This window comes from Paramisgurnus dabryanus, chromosome 23 (genome assembly GCF_030506205.2).
Source record: "Paramisgurnus dabryanus chromosome 23, PD_genome_1.1, whole genome shotgun sequence".
Lineage (NCBI taxonomy): Eukaryota > Metazoa > Chordata > Actinopteri > Cypriniformes > Cobitidae > Paramisgurnus > Paramisgurnus dabryanus.
The window spans coordinates 15,540,489-15,565,212 of record NC_133359.1 but is presented as its reverse complement, the minus strand read 5'-3'; the positions used below and the strand labels follow the sequence as shown (position 1 = coordinate 15,565,212).

General features: G+C 37.4%; 1 protein-coding gene across 7 annotated transcripts in view; it reads right to left on the bottom strand.

Annotated features, from left to right (window-relative positions):
- The window catches only part of ndrg4 (NDRG family member 4), a 46,951-nt gene that overhangs the window by 14,364 nt on the left and 7,863 nt on the right, over positions 1-24,724 (bottom strand). For 3 of the 7 annotated variants that reach the window (XM_065273609.2, XM_065273607.2, XM_065273608.2), the window contains 4 exons: positions 15,317-15,407; positions 14,039-14,173; positions 11,476-11,517; positions 355-460 (listed from right to left, as the gene is read on the bottom strand). In XM_065273609.2, coding sequence (XP_065129681.2) covers positions 355-460; positions 11,476-11,517; positions 14,039-14,173; positions 15,317-15,394 — 361 coding nt within the window. In that variant the 5' untranslated portion in view covers positions 15,395-15,407. Of the gene's footprint in view, positions 1-354; positions 461-2,965; positions 3,125-11,475; positions 11,518-14,038; positions 14,174-15,316; positions 15,408-24,724 lie in introns of those variants that run through there. The other 4 variants (XM_065273611.2, XM_065273610.2, XM_065273613.2 and 1 more) reach the window with 2 other exon arrangements.

The following is a 24,724-nucleotide window of genomic DNA, read 5'->3' as shown; positions in this document are numbered from 1 at the left end:
AAGATAAGACATTTTTCTTTTTTTTCAAAGCTGTGCCCGCAGCAAATGCGATGCTGAGATCACCTGCCACCTGCGATCAGTCACGTCTCACACTGTACGAGATCTGTTAAAATACCCGAAAAACTGCCATCTGCTGGCATCCAAATTACACCTCTGATGACACCCACATCATTTTCACAGATATTGACGAGGTACAAACAAAAACAGCAGTCTGCTTTTAGTTATGGAGATAAAGAAATTAGCTCCAGTTCAGTGTTTTGGAGACAAGCGAAGCATTTGAAATCGTGCAGTACGTGATGCTTCTGAGAACTTTGACTTTGGTATCACACACAAACAAACAAGCTGTTTACTTACGGTTGAGCCCAACATCATGGTAGGTCAGGATAGCTGGCTTATTGCCTTTGGGAGCTCCCCGGATGACCACATGCAACATCCCATAAGGCGTTTCAATATCGTGTTCCTGCATGTGATACAAAAACAACTATTTTTGTAAAAAGACTTCAATGTGCTTAATGCCGAGACATGACACACTTTTGTGTACATATTTCCTGTATTTTCAGTTTGTATGAAAAATAAGCATGGCTTAAACAAAGACTTTTGCGCAGTACTGTAAATGCGCACCATTAACTCAAATGTGAACTACCAACACCACTCCATTTAACTTGGAATAATTCACTGCTATAAGGAATAATATAACTAAACATGATAATATATACTGTATATCATTTTATTAAATTATAATGAATACATAAGGACAATAAAATGTGCTAAAATTCCATACATATTTATGAAATTATATTCTACGTACTATACATTAATACTTATAATTTTCTGTGCTTTCTTTTCATATAAAGCTGCTTTGAATCAATGCAACATTGAAATAAAAAGCATAAAATGCATAAAAAGTGCTATAAATATAGTAAATAAAAAAAAAACTTTTCACCGGATCAAATTTTTTTTTATAAAAAAGACCCCAATTTACCCTTAAAGGAAAACAACACAATTTTTCATAATTTTACTTTGTTCTTACCTCAACTTAGACAAATGAATACATACCTATCTTTATTCAATGCGTGCAATTAATCTTTGTACAGCGTGTCGTGAATGTGTTAGCATTTAGCCTAGCCCCATTCATTCCTTAGGATCCAAACAGGGATGAATTTAGAAGCCAACAAACACTTCCATGTTTTCCCTATTTAAAGACTCTTACATGAGTAGTTACACGAGTAAGTATGGTGGCACAAAATAATTTATATTCATACAACTATATTGTATGGCGAAGAGCACTTAGTTTGCAGCACTTCGACCTCAGTGCACAGTAACATCATCACTCCTGACTGCTCCCTCTTTCCCTCAAACTTCTGTCAATATTACTGCGCACCGTTTTATTTTGTGCCACCATATTTACTCGTGTAACTACTCATGTAACATTTTTAAATAGGGAAAACATGGAAGTGTTTGGTGGCTTCTAAATTTATCTCCGTTTGGATCCTAAGGAATGAATGGGGCTAGGCTAAATGCTAACACATTCACAATGCGCTGTACAAAGATTGACGTACGTATTGATAAAAGATAGGTATGTATTCATTCATCTAAGTTGAAGTAAGAACATAGTAAAATATTGAAAAACTTTGGTGTTTTCCTTTAACTTAAACCCTAACCATTTTTTACCCCTCAAATTAGTGTGAAATAATAGTTTTGAAAATAATTTTTGAAATGCATCTAACCCAAACCTAAATCTAATATACTTCCTAATCCTGCAATCTGATTGGTTTATAAAAATGTTGATCCAGGACCAACAATGGTGTTGATCCAGGATCACATCCTACTTGGTTAAATCACATTACTTTCTTTATTTACTTGCAGTTAATGCACACGGTTGTCTAATCACTTTTAGGCATTTTAATCTGCGCTGACCCATATTTACACTTAATTTTCGACATGGGGATGTGTGCCTGTTTTATTCTTTTCTTAGGTTTATTTTAGCATCTTCATTGACGAAGCATGCATCTTCAGGCTTCAGTGCTGTGCACAAATCCGGGCATCTAACTAAAGGTGGTAAGATTAATGCAGATCGAGGTACAGACGAAAAAATCTCCCGTGGGATTTAAGCCATCATTTGTTGTTTTTGATGTTGTAAAATGCACGTCTGTTCAGACTGGATGAGTGGTGCGAATCAAGTGAAATCTCGTGACATCTGTCACTTTTGTCACAAAATGCTAAACATGTTTTCTAGTGTGATAATATGTAACGAATCACTAAAGGGATTAAGTATAAAATTTGACCTAGATACAGCAATGCTGCGTAAATATGGCACAAACTAGCTCTAAAATACGTCTATCATAAACATTTTCAAGGTCATAGATTTGTCCTCGCCAGAAGATGTTTACAAGGGCAGATACAATAAAAACAAAATAAAGCAATAAAAACATAAAGACACGACTGTCGGATAGAAAAACAGACAGGCAGACAGACACAAGCACGCATCAGACACGCTCAGGTTATTGCATAGGTGCATGAGTGTGCACACGTTTCACACGTGTCAGTGTGTTAGTGTGTCAGTGCAAATGGCCACCTCACACATGACTGTACATTTCTGCACAACAACAAAAACCTAAACTAAAAATGCATCCTGTCCTTTTTTGTTGATATTAAATATACTAATTTTGCTTAAATTTAAATGCAAATCATTACTTATTAAGGGCAAACATATTTACAAGGAATACATAAATATGCAATGAATTTCTTATACTGAATAACAACCAGTTCAGTAGGTCAACTGATTTATTCTGACCATACTGCAAATAAATGTAAACAGCAACCATTATTTTATCAGGTAAATCATAATACAGCACACAAATAACTATGAAATGCACACCTTAACACAAAGTCATTTAAAATGTCGTAATATTTTTAGAGAAACTAGATCTCTCTCTCCCTATTTACATTACGATATCCCACTCACCCCATCCCAGCATTCCGGCATGGCTGCTCAGAGATAGTGTATGCTTGCGAGCAGTAAAAAGTCAACACAGTGTCGTAATCTGTCAGATACGGGTGACCAGAAGGATGCTGTGGTTGCTACGGCGTCTCTTTGTCTCTTCTCCTCGTCTCGATCAGTGCCTGAATTATGCAGTGCTGCTCTCCCCTCCCCCAGCCTATTTTAAACCCCACCCGAGCTTCTTATTGGTTGGCAGAGTGGACGCGTGACTGTGATTGGCTGCTGTTAGCGTCAGTCTAAATCTGTTGTTGTCTGTATTTGTCCCACATTTGCAATTTCTTTCTTTTATGGTCTCCAAGCTGTTTAAAATGGATGTAGTACATTTTAATATGATTTAGCGCAGCATAGTAATGCTACTTTTTTCCGAAATTAATTGTTTCCACATTTAAATCAAACATAGAAATGTGCCAGGTCAGATGCTTCAAAAGATACGATAGCTGATCGTGTTTAAACACAAAGCTTCGTATGCTGTACTGTATGTGTACAGCGTGTGCTTTGGGTATGTGTACAGTATGTGCTCTCACATTAACACGTAAGGGAGGGCTGAGACATGAACACACGAGGCACACGGCCCACTTTTCTGCAGCCTAAAGGAGGTGGATTTCATCTACATGGCTCGTCTTTTGTGTTCGATTCTTGTTTTTTTGCATCTGATAGGTGAAACTTTAGTTAGTCTCAGCAAAAAAATGTATCTGTTTGCAGCTAACTTGACAATCGGCGTCTCTCACAAATAAACAACTATTATCAGTTATGTGCACGTAAACTGTACTGTCAATAAAAAGGTAGTGGGGCAGTACTCCTTAAACGGTCCTAATATGTACCATTTAGGTACACATTTGGTACCAATATGTACCTTTGAGGTATAATTGTACACTCTTTGGTACCAATTTGTACTTAAGGACGTACTAATTTGACCTCTTTAGGTGCAAATGTGTACTTTTTAAAAGGGTACCATCCCTGTGACGGCTATTTTTTGACAATGTTTCCTGACAGTTTAATAGCTGATACTTTAATTTGTAATGTGGCATCCAAAACAACAATAACTTTTGTATAGATATTGTATGCTTACTTAATTTGTTTTTGCATTTGGGTAGCTGTATTGTGAGCCAACACCTTTTTAATAAATCTTTTCTCTGTCACAATTAAAACCTCTCGCTTGCTGAGCGTGAACCTTACAGTTCCCTTCATCTTCAGCCCCCTCCCCGTTTTGTTTTCTCACTGTTTAAATCAAATGCTTCTCACTGCGATTTCGTCCTTATTCTGTTTGAGGTGTGAAAAGATGATGTAAACCGTGAGACAGACACAAATCCGAGGTGAAAAAGTTCAGAGGCTTAAACTTTTGTCTTATTAGTTCAAAAGCTACAGTTGCAAATGATGCAAGTTAAGGATTCAGGATAAATACAAACACGTATAAATACAAACTTAAGTCAGTTGTTTTCAAACTGGGGGGCGTGAGATGGTCCCATGGGGTTCACAGTTTTATGACATTTTATAAAATACATTAACTCATCCTAAATTCTGTGCAATTAAACCTTAGAAAAATAAGGCTAACCCACAGCACTACATTGTATCCTTTAATGCTTTGTTTTATTCTAAACAAATAAGAGATTGTTGTCATTCATTTTCTTCGGAGGGGTGCGAAGGGATGCACGCCGAAAAGTCTGAGAACCACTGCGTTCAACATGAAATGAAAAACAAGAATAACTAAAAAATCTAAAATCTGTTAATGTTATATTTTGTTTCATCCATGTTATGAACATGATACATAATCATAATATAATTTGGCGATTTTTTGTGTGTTGTTGGTTTGTGACTATCTGCCTGTAGCTGTGCCTTGCGTGTATATGTTCGCTGTTTATTTCTATCTGTGTGTGGGAGCTGGAGTTTCATCCAGCAGGAACAGTGTGTCTGGACATTTTATTTCTTCACTAATACCGTTTGGACTGATGGATCGCATATGCGTGAATTGGACTCTGTTGTTGATGTTACCTGTGATCGAAAGTACATTGTGTTTGTTGTTATATTGTTTTGGTCACTTATTTTGATTAGATGTTCTTGTATGTTAATGCTTTTAAAGTGCATTTAGCACTAGCTGAAGGCAAAAACAAAATCTTTACTTTATAAAGTGGTTTCATTTTATTTACTGTAGCAGACTGGTCATGTGATGTCAACATGGCAGCGTGCATTAGCCCCTTCAGACCCTGCGTCCACTGGAATGGACATCACATGTTTTGTGGTTCAAACCAATAAATATGCTGATCAAATATGTAATCAAAATAAGGCACACCGATTAAACACCTTAAAAATAAGGTCTGAAGGGGTTAAGTGAGTGGTTCTGTAACTAAGGGGTGCAGGCCCTCTATGGTGGGTGTTAGATGGTGCTGGGGAGGGGGGTGCAGTTTTATGACATTTTCAAAAATAAAATAATTCCTCGTAAATTTTGTGCAATTAAAGGTGCAGTGTGTAAATTTTTGTGGTATCTAGCAGTGAGATTGTGAATTGCAACCAGTGGCTAGTGATCGTCGTTTTCGAAGCACTGCTTCATGAGGCTTCGAAACATTTACGAATCTTTTGTTTCGAATCAGTGGTTCGGAGCGTGTTTCAAACTGGCCCAAGTCATGTGATTTTAGCAAACGAGGCTTCATTACGTCATAACTGTTTCGAAACATTTCGAAAATCCGATGGTTCACCACGAGGGGGAGTTGATCACAAATGACCAGTGTCTAATATGTTTAGGTGAACTCAGGTCAGTTTTATTATGCAAGTTCATAAAACATTTATCTGATCTGACTAATAACACTACCATTTTGTCTACTTTTTGTTTATAGACAGATTTAATGACAAAAATGTGCATAAATAAAAGGGTAGTTAGTTTAAATTATTTGTTTGCCCTAAATAAAACTAAAAACACATAATCCACTTTTAATTATGTCTTAATTAAGTTAAATCATTTTTTTAACATATTTTAATAAAAATCTTGCTATTATTTTGTAAAAAAAGTGTAAAATGTTTGGACATATCTGCTTTTACACTACTTTGACCAGCAGGGGTCGCCAGCGTGTGTGGTGTTTTTCGAAATGCTTCGAAAAACTGAATCAATTTTCGAAGCAATTGGTTTCTTCCATCACTACGTGGCTCAGTCTACCGTTCACCAGAACGCACAGAGAAGCTACGGTAGCCGCACAAGGACAAACATGTTGTTGTCTAAGACAAAATAAAAATGCGCTCTGTAGAGCAGTTTGTCCGTTTAGTGCTACTGTAGATACATGGAGACACAAAATGGCGACTCCCATGTGAGGGGACCCTTGGTGTATGTAGATAAAAACGGCTCATTCTAAGGTAATAAACACATAACAGTTCATTATGTGCGGTCTTTATACACCACTGATAATATAGTTATGTATATTATATTGCAGATCCTTCGAAAAGTTACACACTGCACCTTTAAACCTCAGAAAAATAAGGCTACTAAACAGCAATATATTGTATCATTTTATATGTTTCTTCTAATTCAACTTATACAGTAAGTTTAAGATTTTTTGTTATGAATTTTCTTTGGATGGGGGCACAAGGGAGGTGCATGCCAAAAAGCCACTGCATTAGGGGGTGACCTGCTACAATTAAGAATTTGAAAAAATTGTCCAGACCAGCAGTGTCCAACATGGTGCCTGTGGGCATCAGGTTGCCAGCACGGAGTCTGTGAGATTCCGGCCTTAGCGGGCCTCAATTTTAATATTTATTTATTACATATTTTTAATATTAGCTTGGCTTCTTTTATGTATGTTTAGGTGAGATAAACATCAATGATGCTTTGCTACAAGCAGGAATTGCAAGAGCTACTTGGATATGGAATATCGTTCCACGATGAGAAGTGGAGCGTCCACATTGTTGGAAACCCTCTGCATCGTCAGCAGGTGTCTCAGGTTCACTAGCGTTTCACCCCTTAGCCTGTACGCTTCACCTGAGTGGGGCAGCAAAGAGCTTTTAGCCTTTGCCTGCAGAGGGGTTCCAACTCTGGGCTCTCTTCAGCCACAGCCATCTTGAGCTTGTCTCGGCTGCTAAGGCTATCTCCCTAGTGGCTTTTTTCAGATGTCTTGGATCCAGGCCAACTTTCTGCAGGAAATAGCGCAAAGATGTTGTTGGTAAACCGCGACAGCCGACTTCGATGGGAAACATGTTAGCGTGCCAACCTTTGGTAAAAGCCTCATCAATCAAGTCCTGGTACTTGTCCTTCTTAAGTTGATGTGAGATAGCTAGCCTGTCCTCCCACGGCACCGTGAGTTCCGCTACGAAGATGGTCTTGATATTCCTGGAAATCAGGACCAGATCCGGACGGAGTGAGGTCACTGCAATGTCTTGTGGAAAGACCAACCTGCTCCCCAGGTCCACTTGCATCTCCCAGTCAGAAGCACGCTGTAGAATGGATGGCGGGTGTTTGGCAGTTGCCTTTACCGTTGGAGTATGGTTGCCTTCATGCTGGAAATCAATAAATTCTGGAGACTGTGATGCCAGGTTGCTGTTGGCTTTGACCCTTTGCAGATCCACCCATTTGGCGACTTCTGTCAGGACCTTGTCATGTCTCCACCTGTATCGGCCGTCTCCCAATGATTTGGGGCATGCCGTCAAGATATGATTCAGCGTGCAAAGCCCTGCTCCACAGTTCTTGCACGATGGATCTTCTTCCTTGCCCCAGATCTTTAAATTACTTGGGGTTGGCAAGAGGTCAGCTACAGCACGTAGCAAGAAAGCCAGCTTGCCTTGGTCGATTTCCGAGAGCTCTTTCCAGGACAGTGATCGCTCAAGAGCATGACCCCACTGCATCCACTGCCCTTGCGAGGCCAGCCCTACCGCTTTCACACGGCGGTGTTCTTCTTCTGCTTCTCGGACCCTCTGCACCACAAGCTCTCTCTTGCCTTTGGTGTTGGCCGTGCTCCACCTCTTAGTATTGTAGTGTCCAAGTCCCATGCGGCCCTGGCAGACCACTCCGACAATCTCCTGATGTCTCCAGTGTGCTTCAGCTTCTGACACCGCTTCTTGGGGCTTCCATTTCCTGCCGCACTTGATGAACTTGCTAGCGTGCTGGACTTTCCTATCCTTGGACGAGAGTAGAGTGCTGACTGCTCTTGCCTTGGTGACCTTATATTCTTCAGCTACTGATGAAACAGGCAAACAGAGTTTGGAGGTCTTGCTGTATAGGTTTACTGAGCTGAAGGAAGGGGGAACACCCAGCCATTTCCGCACAAACTTGCTACACATCCTCTCCATTGCTTCCACTTGTGTCATAGGAAAGTCATAAAGCAGGAAGGGCCACTGCAGTCTGGGTATAATCCCGTACTGAAAGCACCATACCTTGAACCTCCCCAGCAACTGGCTGGTGTCAATTGCCTTAAGCCAGATGCTTAGTTGGACTTTGGTGTCTTTGAGGTTGCTGGTATCCTTCAGGAGGTAGTCATAGTTTTTCCCAAGGCATCGAATTCCTTGGTCTTGGATTGCTGGGATCTCTGAGCCTTGGATTCTGAAGGTGTTTCTGGTCAACTTTCCTTTGTGGATACTAAGGCTCCTGGATTTCTCTGGTTTAAATTGCATCCGTGCCCATGTCGCCATCTTCTCCAGTGCACTCAGGATCCGCTGTGTTCCCTGAACTGCCGGGGTCATCACAGTCACATCGTCCATAAAAGCCCGACAGGCAGGATGTCTTGTGCCGTCTTCTGCTCTAGGGCCTCTACACTGCGTTTCTCCTGCATTCAGAAGAAGATTCATAGCAGCCACGAACAGGACCACTGAGATAGTGCATCCTGCCATGATTCCCTTCTCCAGCCTTTGCCATTTGGTGGTAAAGTCTCCCACTGTAAACCTCATTTTTAGTGAGCCCATGTGTGACATCACCAGCTTAACAACCTCTGTTGGTACTTGGTAGTGTTCCAAAGCCCTTTGTATCAGCTGATGAGGTACGCTTGGGTAGGCTTTAGCCAGATCTAGCCAGACAACAGCAAGTGTGTTTTTATTTCTCTTTGCTTCTTTGATGATCTGGCTGATCACTGCTGTATGTTGCAGGCATCCAGAGTATCCTGAAACTCCTCCTTTTTGGACACTAGGGTCGATGTACTCGTTGTTGAGCTAATACGATGTAAGCCTTTTAGCAACAATGGACCAGAATATTTTCCCCTCTACGTCCAATAGGGAGATCTCTCTAAATTCTTCGAGTCCTGTAGAGTTCTGTCCTTTAGGCACGAAGCAGCCCTCAGCGAGTGTCCAGAGCTAAGGTTCCTGCCTTTTTTTCCAGAGCGTTCGTAAGAGCTTGGCTAACCTCTTCAGTAGCAGTGGACAGTTTTTATAAATCTTATACGTTGTGCCCGATGGTCCTGGAGCGGATCCTGCACAAGCTTTTTTAACAACTGACCTCACTTCGTCCATAGTGAAGTCTGCCATACTAAATGGAAAGTGTGGTATGGGCCTTGACAGCTGGAACGGGCATTCCCCCAATGGGATGTCTCTACCGGGGTCGCTGTGTGCTGCCGCCACACTCTTCTCCACCTCCTCTGTGGAACACCTTAGCTGCCCACTCTTAGGCTTTCCTAGAAGGTTAGATGTAAACTGGAAGGGGTTGTTAAAAAAAACTTTCCTCTTACAACGCTTTTCTCTCTGCTTCTTCCGGAGTGATTCTGCTTTTTGGAGAAGAATTAAGTTTTTCCGCACTTCCACCTGTATCTGGTTCAGTGCTATTTTTTCCTCATCATTTGCCTTCTGCCATCTTTTCTTGAGTACTCTCAGTTGTTCCCGTAATTCTTTAATCTGCCGCTGTCTCCTGTTTGGACCAGTTGGTGGTCTAATACCATTGCCTTTCTTTTCGCCAAAGGTATCCAGACATGCGTGAAAGACAGTTTTTACCATGGTTTTTATTTTCTTGGTTACATCTCCCTTGAGGGTATTCTCCAAGGTGATGTCCAGATCTCTGTCCAGCTGTGCCCATCTGCAGTCTTTAGCTGATGGTAAATTTAATCGTGGTTTCCTCTCAACTTCCTCTAGCGTTTCAGATTCACCCCCTCTTCTTGTGCTATGAGCAGATTGAGCTGAGAGGTCCTGCGCACTGTGGTGTGCCTCCTGGCTCCAGTCCTCTTCCGACTGACAAGCGACTGGGAAATACTCTGAGATAGATCTCCGGGTATCACCGGGTGCTTCGCGTTGCTGCAGCTGCTTTTTGCACTTGGTCTTGCCTTGGTGAATTTTAACGCCACGCTCGTTCTTGAATACTCTGCCACAGATGTTACATTTTTTACATTTTAAACAATGATAAAACATATTAACAAATAAAATAAAATAAAATCAACAAATAAAACAAAAAAGTTTTGAGTAGACTACACTCTAAAAACAAACGGTGCTAAATAGCACTAAAAGTGGTTCACTGGCTCGTTATCATAGGGGAACTATTTTAAGTGCCATGTAGCACCACACAAAAAGACATTGATTTTGACTAATAAAATACATAAAAAACTACACATTGTCCCTTTAACCGTATACATACTGGGAACTATATTTTCAAGGAAAAAAGCACTGCTACTTGGGTGGAGTGGTAAGCACAACACTTGCGCGAACTCTCTGCTCCTCACCACGGGGTCTTCTCATGTGCTGCGAGCAAATCAATCTGCCCAAGTAGCAGTGCTCCGATGATGTAATATGACGATTTTTGCATCATCGGAGGACTTTTTTGCAGAACCAAAATGCAGATATCTCTCCTCTCAGGGGGAAATGATGGAGGGAAACATGGTCATTCAGTAATACTGCCGGGTTTCTACAGATACAAAGCTGAATGCTAAATCGGTGAAGTATCCCTTTAACGGTGGGTGCATTAGACAGAGTTACGGGACGCACAGAGAGGAAAAGGGTATGTATGGACTTATCTAACTCTGGGTGATACAGTGAATAAGCTCAAGTCCCAAAAAGTTGGCGTGTTCCTTTAATAAGCAGATTACATTTTGACAAATGCAAACTAAAATTTAAAGCGACAAACGAAATCCGTGATATTCCATGACTTTTTGACGTTTTAAAATTCCATGATATTCCAGAAATTCCGTGACGTGTTGGGAACCCTAACAGCAAGTACATCTACAGTTCTTACTGTATCTCATGTGAGTGAACATCACTGTAATGATAATACTAGATGAACCTTTAAATAGATTCATGTAAATTTATTCACAGATGTAAAATAACCTGTCAAATTACATAATACAGTACTGACCAACTAAATTTGATAATGACTTAATCTTTTTCGAATGCTTGTCTCTTATTCTATCTCTTTTTTTGCTGCTATAATATAACTACAACTATAATTGTCTCTATGTGACCAAGATAAACAATGCATCATCTGAATAATCACATAAAAACACTTAACTAAAAATGTATTCATATTAAGCCAAGAAGTTCATATTCATAAATGAGGCAATGCATCAAATAGTCAAAGGGAAGAATTACTGTACCTTCCAATCTCCGGAATACACATCCAGCGTTTCACAGTTTTCCTGCAGGAACACAAACGGTCAAATTCATCAAAGCCTTCAGCACAATTTCATTAACTTAAATCACAACAACTGAAGTGATTGGAGCAACACGCTGCAAGGTTCGGCCGACAGAGGAAAGCTGAAGAGTTTCTGTGATGGAAACAGTTCATATGCTGCTGATTTCAGACCTGTATGTGAGGTTTTCTTTTATTAGACAAGGTTAGTATGTGGGTGACTCAGCTGGCTTCAGATCGGCAGCTGAGATTAGTTTTGCTGCAGATTTGAGTCCTGTTTAATGCCATTATACATTAAAATACTGTATAATGCGCAGCGTTTTTGGTTAGTCCCACTTCAGAATTAACGATGGGTCAGGGTTACTTTTATAGTTTAGTGCTGGGAGAAAAGGTTTAGTGGGTGCAAAAGGGTTAAATTTGTTCCCCTCGCCAGAATCTCCTTGCACCTCAAAAATCACAGCGGGAATAAAACATAATCATGTTGAATGAGTTAACACAATCCACAGAAAGACAGACACGTAGAAAGATAGATACAGCAACTAAAGTGGCATTTATTGTTAAAGAAACATTGACACAATTCACACAAACACAAAAACCAAAACAAGGCACCCACATTGGCAGAAAAGCAAAGCAAGTCTATGAATGATACCTTAAAAGCTGGAACAAAGGTACAACCTAAAGAAAGAGGTTAGTGCATGCAGATTAAGCTGTTGAGAGATGGCTGACGAATGACAAAAGCAGTTTTAATGTCGGACCAGCAGGTGTCACTCCTTTTTAAGATTCAAACCTCCAATGCAGTACCTTAGAATTCCATAAGGGGGCACAATTTTAGGTAAACAACAATGTGCAACAGTATTGCTTTCTTGAGTATGTTATATTTGGGAATCTGTGTTAATATGCTTTTCTAAAAAGATGTGAAATGGTGAAATTGTAAAATGGGATGTTGTTACAACATGACATGTTAAAGCATTTAGTTAGTGTGAAACACATGAAAGGAACTTGCCTAACTTTCGAAATGTGTTTATAAATATATAGACATTCCCTGTGTCCAAAATTGCATACTGTGACAGTACTTATTGAAATAGATGAACGTTCCCAAGCTATCACCGGGGCAGTACCCTTTAAAAATGCCCTAATATGTCCTATTTGGGTACAGATATTTGGTACCAGTATGTACTAACTTTTTGAAAGGGTATGGCCCCAATTACAGTTACTGTAGGGACTTTTTTCACAATTTTTTTCTGACAGTGTACCTACTTATCGACTGTAAAGTCGATCAGTATATAGTATTTTGTGCATATATAGTATATAGCACAATATAGTTCGAAATAGTATGCATACTACATCCCCCATGTTTTCAAACATAATTTGTTACAGTACATCACTAACACTCAATAAAGTTGTTTTGAAAATATTTTATTAGTTTTTTTCTCTTATGATATCTCCTTACATAAGGAATATTATTTTATTAATATGTTACTTTTGTTAGCTAAGTTTAATATACATAAATGTAAATATGGAGATTATAAACCATTATTTCGTATTTTTCTATTAGAAGTGAAGCAATATTTAAATACTATTTATAATCTGATAAACAAGAAAGCTGCTAAATGTATTAATGTATGTAAGTATTTCCATGTTTTTATTTAATTCTTTTTTCTCTTTCATCCCCTGGCTAATGTAAAAACAGTGTTGAATATGTTTGATTAAAAAAAAATATATATATATGTATATATATATATATATATATATATATATATATATATATATATATATATATATATATATATATATATATATATATATATATATATATATATATATATATATATTGACGACGCCAAGTAAAAAAAAAAAAAGTAGAGGTGCCCATCTTTTTAAAAGGTATTTTTAGCTTGAATTTTTTCATGTGATAGAAAAGTGTCCATCTGATACATACTAAGAATTCATAGTGGAAGAAGTACATACTTGCATAGGTGTACTATTTTTTGCATACTGAGGTTTCGAACATTCTCACTTCACAGATTGTTGCATACTATACAGCAGTGGTTCTCAAACTTTCATGGCGTGCCGTCCCCTTTGGTACGGTGCATCATTTTGCGGCCCCCCAAAAGAAAATGTATGACATAAAACTTTTAATTTAAATGAAACAAAACATATTCAATTATAAAACGTATTGCTGTTGGTTAGTAGCCTTATTTTTCTGAGGTTTCATTATACAGAAATTATAATAAATGAATGTATTTTATAAAATGTCATAAAACTGGGGCCCCCCTGGCACCATCTCGGGCCCCCTAGTTTGAGAACCACTGCTATACAGTATAGTAAGCATGCAATTTCTGACACAGGCAATTTCTTTTGTACTGTTCACATCTGTGTCTTCCCCCAAAAACAAGTAAAAGTGAATGCATGTGGACTAGAGACTTGAAAATCTTGATCTTGACTTGCCTAAAAGATGTATTTCATGAAAAGTAATTAGTATCTTTTAGTAAGAAGGGTGGACGTGCTCGGTGCGGTACTCAGCCTACCGGGATGTACCCGCTGGTCCGACGGCGTGTGATGCCAAGCCAGTGCCGGGCCATCGAATGCCAGCGTTTAGGGGGGCGAGCCGTGTGAGGGGAGGGCGTATCACTAGGCGGTGCTTGCACACACTGTTCTTTAGCCTGCACCGTTACACACAGACACAAACACTAGTTACAGCACACTACATCAGACAGCATCCTCTACAGGACTGGAGGACAATGTTTGGTAGGGGTGGTGGGTGAGAAGCTGTATTGGGAGAAAGTTTGATATGTATTTTCTCAATACATCATATGTGTCATATAAACAGTATTGTGATATGTGGGTAAATGAATTGCAGACACAACAGGGTTCGGTGTCAACACATTTTGATGAACAACTTTTTCAGTCGCTTAAGTCATTTTATAGAGATGACAGTGATTTCTAGCAAATGAAATATATGAATAATATATATGCAGAAAAATAAATACTACTTATTAATATATATCATGTTCTAAGGCCCACAGAAAATTAAGGTACTATACTCTCATTCTGGCATAATAATCAAGGACTTTGCTGCCCTAACATGGCTGCGGCAGGCGTAGTGATATTACGCACTGCCCGAAAATAGTCCCCTTGGTTACTTTTAATAGCAGGGGACTACAGGCACTGTGTAATATTATTGAGCCTGCTGCAGCCATGTTACTGTACAGCAGCAAAGTCCTTGATTATTACGCCTAAATAAGAGTATAGTTCCTAGCCATATCTGCCTAGAAAATCGCAACTTTAAATTTTCCCTCGGTCTTAGTACACGATGTAACTACAGAAGAGTCAAGTTTTAAATAGGAAAAATATCGAAACTTTTGGGTTATTTTTTTTGCAAGATGCTAATGGTCTAATCAGATTCAATGGATTATGCTAAGCTATGCTAAAAGTGGTACCACCAGACCCGGAGATCAGCTAAATAGATTTCAAAACGGTAAAAACCAAATATTTAACTCTAGGGGAGCTGTAAAATTAGCATTTTTTTTTTTTTAAGTGGAGTGTCCCTTTAATTCTTTAGCTAACAGGAACTAACAAAGTGCAATATATTTTTACAGCATTTATTTTATACAACATTTATTCATATTTATTTCAGATATGTCACGCTTTTCATTTTACATTTTGATTTAAATTAAACTCAGTATTTGGTGAGGGTAGATAAATACTCATGCACACACACACATAATATTTTGTCATCTTGCAAAAAAGTCACAGTTTTAACCGGTATACTATATTTAGTCAAGGACACACACATCCACACTCACCGTCTCTGGTTCCTGTCCCCTGATTTCTGGCAGAAGCGGTTTCTCTTCAGTAAACTGCTGATCCTTTATGCCAGCCATCCTGGAGAGCAACCTGCAATCACCATGGCAACACACACACCTGAGATTAACATGGTCATGCGACAGCAAACCAGTGTCCAATAACATCAATCTTGCTGCTCTAATAATTGTAATGCTATTATGTACCGCTATTGTTTAAACATCTTATTAAGGCGATGCTGGAAGAATTACCTCTGGAAATACCAGCTTGAGGTGGTTCACCACTTTAGGTGCGTTTGGGACCACAAGTGCCAAGTGTAAAGGTATGAGTTTGGATATAACAAGATCGAGCACTGCATTTACTATGAATAGAAGATGATGCAACTCTAAATATGGCGGCTTTGGCAATGGAAGTCCCGCCAAACTCATGTTAAAAAGTGTGAAGCTCTTGCCAACCTATGTGTATGGGCAATAGTTGATACAACGCAGAAAGAAAGTTTTTTAGCACAATTTGAGCTTAAAGGTGCATTGTGTTACTTTTAGAAGAATCTCTTGACAGAAATGCAATATAATATATATAACCATATCATCAGTGGTTTATTAAGACCTTACATAATGAACTGTATTGTTTTAATTACCTTAACTGTGAATTTTGAGATATCTGTCTTTTCCCATTCAAGTATATAGGACTTTTGCAGACTGATCTCACGGAAAGTCGTGTTATAAACGGTTTCATCACTCATCAGATGCACGTGCGGTGACGCGATACGCGTCTGGTCCAAACTTTACTTCCGGTTTCAGTTTTTTTTAATGGTCTGACTAGTTGCTAAACTGAACTTTGAAAAATACCTCGTCGAAAATAACAAATGTTTTGGTTTCCTGGGTAATCTACGTGTTGTTTATTTTGGTTGTTATATAAATAAACTACGTTTAAAGTACTTTGTTGTTATTTATTCTTAGCTGAGTTTACTTATTTATGTATGGTTTTCTCATAGTTTTTTTCTTATTTTCTTACTACTGTCACTTGGAGTTAGAAACTTTTTTTTTTTTTACATTTATAGACATCTTAACCCAAATCCCTACTCCAGGCGAGAATAGTTTTAAAAGCGGAAGAAAAACATGTAGAAACCAATTCATAAAAGTACATACTAACCCAAAACCCAAATCTACACTGCAAAAAAATAATTTTCAAGAAAAAAATTCTTAGTATTTTTGTCTTGTTTTAAGTAAAAATATCTAAAAATTCTTAAATTAAGATGCTTTTTCTTGATGAGCAAAACGACTCAAGAAAATAAGTCTAGTTTTTAGACTAAAACTATCAAATTTAAGTGATTTTGTGCATAAAACACGCAAAGAAATCTGCCAATGGGGTAAAGCTAATTTTTCATGATTTTTTCTTGAATTTAGTGTTTAAGAAAAATTGTCATGATTTTTTGCTTGCCCCATTGGCAACAATGACATTAAAATAGGGGAAAAATTTGAAAACAATACATAAAATTACACAAAAAAGAAAGTCGTGCCAAGGACACAAAAAAAGTTGAATATCGTGCCATGGACACAAATAAATTAATCCTTTTTTTTTAATATAACACGACTTTCCATGAGATCATGTTGGACTTTTGTCTTGCATGACTGAAATAACTGTGGCCGCCTAGTGGCCAGCTTCCTTTGAAAGCAATACTGGTGATCCAGTTAAACACTTACAGTACATCAGTTAAGATCAGCTAAAACCATGGCTGTGTGGTAAATCTATCTATAAATCAATCACCTCAGTCAACGTTTTGTTTATCATGACAGCATTTCTGGCAAGAAAATACAGTAGGAGCCAAAGGTGATGTTTTTTGAGCAGGATTTGCACAACATTTAAATCCCTCAGGCTAGATTAAACCATCAAAATATGAGGTGTATGGTACAAAGTAGACAAAAAGCTAAACCTAAAAGATATTTATTAGACAAAATACTTTGGCAAAAAAGACAAACCATAGCATATTAGGTAATCTGAGATTTATTTGAATACACAAAAAATTTATAATAAAGCATACACTGGCTACAACTTTATTTGTTTTAAATATTTCTTGATCGTCTTCTGTGATATTTTGTTGTAAACTGTAATTTTTTGCAAAGCTCAGCTTCAGTTCATACTCCAAACAAACCAATGCAACATGCATACAAATTTAAATGCACCTTTAATAAAATATTTAAATAAAAAGCAAAGATATCAATCGTTCAAAGCTGGACATCACTTTTGGCAACTTCTGTACATCAAGAAGTCAATGCTCATTGGATCTCTAGGGAGCGAACGTTGTAATGATCAGAGGTGGAAAAAGTAATAAAATATTGTACTCAAGTAAAAGTAAAGTTACTGGTCTAAAATCTACTCAAGTAAAAGTTACTTTTTTTAAAGCGGGGAGAGGTGGAGGATTCTAGTATAGTTCAAAAATGAAAAGGGAATATAAATCTCAAACTAGTTGTTTTTAATTGTAGGAACATCTTTACAATTAAAGTTAATAAAATAAAAAGCTTTTTTAAACTAACAAACATTTATGGAATTGTTTAATGATTTTTACATTTGAGTTATGCACTTTTGAAGGTGGTCAGCAGCTTGTAAATACAATCACTATAGTAAGGTTGTAATTGACCTCGGAAGATAATGCGCATGATAATGAGCGGTAAAAACCGGTCGTTTCGTACTCAAGAGAGCATGAATCCTACCTTTCATATGAAAGAAACACTCGCTTCGCGTCAGTGGAAAGTGGTCGCTTAAATATGGCCAGGGGTTTCTTTCATAAGATTTGAACTGAGGCGGGTCTGCATTAGCGCGCGCCTGTCTCGTCCATCTCCATGGTTCTTTTTGCGCGTTCCCCCGCCCATCAATCATCCGTTGCGCGTCTTTATCACCTTGCTTTTTTTAAATATTTTTTTACTCAGTAACGGATATGATTTAAAATGTAGCGAAGTACAATACTTTAAACAAAACATACTTAAGTAAAAGTAAAAGTACAGATTTTAAAAACTACTCAAAAAAGTAAAAGTACACAAAAAAACTACTCAATTACAGTAACGTGAGTAAATGTAATTCGTTACTTTCCACCTCTGGTAATGATTTTGACCACACGACAGCATTTACAGACAGTCCTTACTAATGAATTAAAGAGCGGATTGAGAAACACCAAACGTACCAGGTACCATCTGAAGCTGGTAATCACACCATTTTTCATGAACCTACTATATGCCTACATTAGATTATGAGATTTTGTGGACTTCAAATGGGCTTTCATAAGGTGGCAGTGTCTTAAATGCTGTTCAGAAATGGTGAAGATAAGGATGAAACAAAACTCTGAACTCTGTTGGCACATCAGAGCTCCAACAGCGTCACATGATATTTCGAAAACATAACACTAAGTTAACAAAAGCAACAGTGCACAGCTAACTGTAGTATTGCTAAACTGCAATGTTATTATTAAATTGTGAAGACACATATGGTTCATGAAGAAAAGCTTTGATCCAAGCAAGAAAGTAAAGCAAAAGTTATGGGAACGGTTTACATTAAAGGTGAAGTGTGTAGTTTGTACACCATTTGCATACATCGGCTGAACAAAAAAATAATAGCCCCACCTGAAACTCATGCCAATATTGCTATTTTTGGCTATAGTACAGCTGCTTTGAAACTGTTTGGATTGTATAAAGCGCTGTTAAAAAATACGCACTTCACTTTTAACAACAAACACTGCAACTAAAGGTAAATGCGCAGCATTTGGGGCATACTTAAAAACATGAACATGAGCCTTGCACAAATGAATATGAATAAATGAATAAATGTGTAGGTGGTGTCCACCTTTTCTCGAAACATACATGTAACACTTAATACATAATTCACACACACAGAATGAGTCTCACAATTTACTGTAAATACCAGAACAAGTCAACAGAAAGTCATTCAACTCTTATTTCCTCACAAGAGCTGCGTGAGTCTGGAATCATGGGCAGTGTAAATCAAACCCTCGGATGCGAGAGGACAGAATGATTCAGTGCCCTGCGGGGAATGATTATTTTGGTTACGTAACACCAGCCATGAGGTGATTATAAGAAGGTCTAGACTCCACCACAATGATTTCGATTGCCCTCTCGTTCTCTATCTGTCACGATCTCTCTGTTTATCTATCTCACTCACCCCATCCTCCTGTCTCAGATGAACTGACCTTTCTCACATCATTATGAAACCTGTTTTACGAAGGTAATGGGACGTAGCGTTTCGACCACATGCATTTATGTGTTTGCTCTACGTTGTAAATAAAACTTGATATGTACATTTTCTGAGGTGCTTGCAAAATTCAAACCTGTGATGCTCAGGTGTTGCTAAGATGGTTGGCCGACACTCCTTGGTACAACCAGTGGTTGGGTAAAATATGGACATTTTTTAAGTTTTGCATATATTACCCAACAATGATTTCACTCTAAAAAATGCTGGGATATTTTCAACCCAGCATTGGGTAAAAAATGGAAGAACCCAACCTGTTGGGTTTTAATTTATGCTTTAACACAAAAAAGTGGGGTTTTTTTAGGGTTGTGACTTTCATAATGATACTTGGCGTTAGTTATTATTATAATTTGCATCATAGCTTCACATTAACATGCGCACTACTGTACGTGCTTTTTTCTCGCATGAGAGGTTTTGTGTTTTTCTGGACTTGGACTCCATGCATACTTGTCAACATTGGGATTTCAAAATAAGGGAAATTTCCCAAACCCTAACCCCACCAGTTTTCACTTCTACACAAGGGAATGGATGGGTACATTAGTATTTTGTTTTCAATATCTACAAATTCTTTAACCGAGATGTATTTTCTTAATGAGCAAAATGACCTAGGAAAATAAGTCTAGTTTTTAGACTTAAAAAAATCTAATTTAAGTTAATTTGTGCTTAAAATAAGCAGAAAAAACAATGGGGTATAAGAAAAAAAATCTTGAAATTAGTTTATTATATTAAAACTAGTGCTGGGAAAAGATTAATTGCAATTAATCGCATACAAAATAAAAGTGATTTTTTGCAAAATATATCTGAGTGTGTGTAATTATTATGTATATATAAATACACACACATTCGTGTATGTATTTAAGAAACATTTACATGCACTACAAAAAAAAATTTTCAAGAAAAACAATTCTAAGTATTTTTGTCTTGTTTTCAGTAAAAATATCTAAAAATTCTTAAATTAAGATGCTTTTTCTTGATGAGCAAAACGACCCAAGAAAACAAGTCTAGTTTTTAGACCAAAAATATCAAATTTAAGTGATTTTGTGCATAAAACAAGCAAAAAAATCTGCCAATGGGTTTTTTTTTTCTTAAACACTAAATTCAAGAAAAATTCAAGAAAAATTTGCTTACCCCATTGGCAGATTTTTTTGCTTGTTTTACGCAAAAAATCACTTACATTTGATATTTTTGGTCTAAAAATTAGACTTATTTTCTTGGGTTGTTTTGCTCATCAAGAAAAAGCATCTTAATTTAAGAATATTTAGATATTTTTACTCGCGATTAATCTTTTCCCTGCACTATTTAAAACACTTAATTCAAGAAAAAATTATGTTAAATTTTCACACCCCATTGGCAGATTTTTGCTTGTTTTAAGCAAAAATTCCCTAAAACTAGACTTATTTTCTTTGGTTAAGAAATTGCATCTTGATTTAAGAATTGTTTCAGATATTTGTACTGAAAACAATGCTAAGTCATTCTTTGCACATTGCAAAAAATGACTTTCTTACTTCGTATTCTTGTCTTGTTTTCAGTAAAAATATCAAACAATTCTTAAATTAAGATCTATTTTCTTGATGACCTAGGAAAATAAGTCTAGCTTTTTAGACAAAATATATAAAGTTTAAGTAAATTAGTGCTTAAAACAAGCAAAAAAAAATCTGCCAACGGAATAAGAAAAATTTTCTTGAAATAAGTTTACTTTTTCATAAACTTATTATTTTCAAATACAAATATTTTCTTGGTTACTTTAACCCAGTGGTTTTCAAACTTTTTTAGGAGCGACCCTAATTTAAAAAAATAAAAATTATGCGACCCACACTCTACCCCCCCCCCCCCCCTTAGTAGCATGAAGAACATAGATCTGATGAAGCAGGGCGGGGCCGAAAGCCGTCATAGTGGAGTGAGCCCGGTGAAACGTGCACGCGCGCATCTGTATGTATTACCTAATGAGCAGACCCGACGCCAGACACAAATTCACGGATGGGCATTTCATTTTTTCAGGGGGAACAAATGAGATCAACCTCACTGCAATTCATAATATCATTAATTATGAAAATGGGCAATAAACGAGGAAGAACTGACATACGCAACACAACGGAGGAGTCTTAAAGATTGGACCTAGCTTATACTGAAGCAGTCTAAAAACACGTCGCAGGGCTCGACATCAATGCTTGTCCGCTTATCAGGAACAAGTAACGTTAGATTAAAACGCCAATAACAATCACCAAAACACGCTAATGATTCTGCATCCTTTAGTCTCAATGACAACCGAAAGTGGATAATGTAATAACGCTAAGTTAAACAAATAAGTGCAGCAAACACAAAGTGAGTTAACACTGACAAAGTGGGTTAAACATACTGCGGTAAAAATGTGAAGTTTTAAATAACATGATACAGTTAAGCAGCATCACATCACGGTTGAAAATGTGACAGATTTCATGACAGTTCACTAAACAAGTAATTAATATTAAGCCACTTACATTTTAGACGCAATGTTGACTGTTTTTGTGGTTTCAGCAGCGAAAATAGTTCAAAGATAACAGCAGAACCATAACGTGTCAGTCTTACTGCAAAACTCAACCGTGTCGTAACGGTGGCGCTTTGCTTAGCAAACAACTAAACATTTACGCGCTCACTTTCGACAAACCAATCAAATACATTAAAAATATATATTTTGTTAAATCAGACCAAACACATTTTTATTTTTATTTAGGAGTTTTTATTTCCCCTTGCATCATTTAAAAAATGGCTGTGACCCCGTGCGCAATTTAATCTGCTGTCTATGAATTTAATACAGTAAGCTGCGCACGCACATGGGTCATGTGACACAGTGGTGGAGTATTTTTTATTTATTTAGTGTATTTAAAAGATATTTTACTGTGCTTTTATTCAAGTGTGTTGTAATTATTATAGGTTTTATAATAAAATTGAATAAATTATTTTAGTAAAATTTTTTTGAAATCTTTCTGGCGAGTGGCGACCCAATTTTTAATTTCCGCGACCCACCAGAGGGTCGCGACCCATGGTTTGAAAACCACTGATTTAACCCACCGATTGGGTTTCCCCCTTTATGACCCATTGCTGGGTTAAAAATAAGTCAGCATTTATAAAATTTTTAGTCACCACTGTAAAAAAAAATACAGTTTTGAGTTAATTTAACTTAAAAATATAAGTTGACACAACATTTTTACACAACTTCAACAAATACTTTTAAGTTGAATTAACTCAAAATTATAAAGCAACCAGGTAACTTAAATTTTAGATTTTAACAAATCTCTTTTTACAGTGTAGCATTAGGTACGCTTGCTTTAACAACCACCACTAACTTATTAAAACCCATTGGCTCATGAAGGTTTAAAAGCAGACGAATTCCATTTGTTTTGGTATGCAAAACTTGCCCTTTTCCCATCTGGGTCCAATAAATCCCAAAGTCACCGAGCCTCTGGGTTAAATATATCACTCTATTTAATTAATACTGACGCGCTAAACCTCTTGCACAATGAAACCTTTCTATTATTCTCTTCTGAACATGCTAAAGAGAGATGAAAATATCAAACAGACAATCAAGCTCTGGCACTCCATGTTTGCAAGGAAAAATATTTTGTGGGTTCTGCACCCCGTCACTGTTGCTATGGTAACCGCTAGTAATGCCTACAGGCGCCCCTGCAATCTTCAGGGAGCTGATAACCTTCATCTTTACTACGTCCTTTATTCGACAACATCACTGTCAGTACAGTACATCACTGTGGTTTAACAAGAAAGACAAATCGTTCCTAAATAGATTACTATTGGAGATTGATTGTTAAAAAGCCATTAATCTATATATGTGGCTCATGCATCGAGTGAACATCAAGACTGTGAAGACAGACAGTGTCAGCCAGAGCTTGCAAATGACATAGCACGAAGACAGAAAGTGTCTATAAGGGACAGTTTATGTGTGTGCGTGACCCTTAAGGGAGTATAAAGAGTATTTCATCAGACACCAAATCAATAGACGGGGTAACATCTGACCTGATATACAGATTTACAATCAATACCTGGAAACTGGGTTAGGACAGGGTGTGCACATAAAACCCAAATAGCTATCTCCATGTCAGGTGGATTTCTAAAAAACACTCTCCATTTATTAAACATATATCTTGGATTGAACAGCACACTAATATATTATCGTTTCATTGGCGTCACCATTAGGTCATACAAGAGGGGGATCAGATGTATTTAGCCATTTAGATGCTAACATTACAGATGTTAACACCCTGTGGAAAATCTAAGGTTAGCTAGTAGCTATGATTTATGATAGCTGGTACACAGTTGGTCCATTAGGCACCATCAACAAATCAGCTGTACCAGATTTGTTTTTGGACATGTTGACTTGTCAACTAGCCAATGACCAGCTTGGACCAGCTAGAAAGTATCTATGTGACCCTATAGTACCTGTGAAAACCCAGCTAAAGTATTTTTTCGGGGGACTTTACTGTTTCTTCATTAACTCATCCTACTTAATGTATAGAACATTACAAAAAATATAACCTTAAAGGGGACATATTTTTTAAGATGTCAAATAAATCATTGATGTCCCAGAGAACATATGTGAAGTTTTAGCTCAAAATGCCATATAGATAATTTATTATAGCATGTTAAAATTGCCACTTTGTAGGTGTGTGCAAAAATGTGCCGTTTTGGGAGTTTCCTTTAAAATGCAAATGAGCCGATGAAATTCAAACACTGATCACAATGATGGTGGTTTGATGTTATTCAAACTCAGTTTTGCTGTTAATTATTTTCTATCTCTCTTTCTCTCTGCACTAAATGGCAGTGCTGTGGTTGGATAGTGCAGATTAAGGGGCGGTATTATTATGACATCATAAAGAGAGTCAAATTTCTATTACCTATTTTTTGACATGCTTGTAGAGAATGGTTTACTGGGTTGATCTTTTTCACATTTTCTAGGTTGACAGAAGCACTGGGAACCCAATTACCAGTATAGCACTTAAACATGACAAAAGTCAGATTTTCATGCCATGGCCCCTTTAATCTTGCTGTACGTTAACAACTAATTTGTCTCCCCTGGCATGGAGTAAATAAAAAAATGAGACAAAGTGCATGCATGAATGTAATATAAATTAGTTATAAAAGAGGAATATCTAATAAAATTG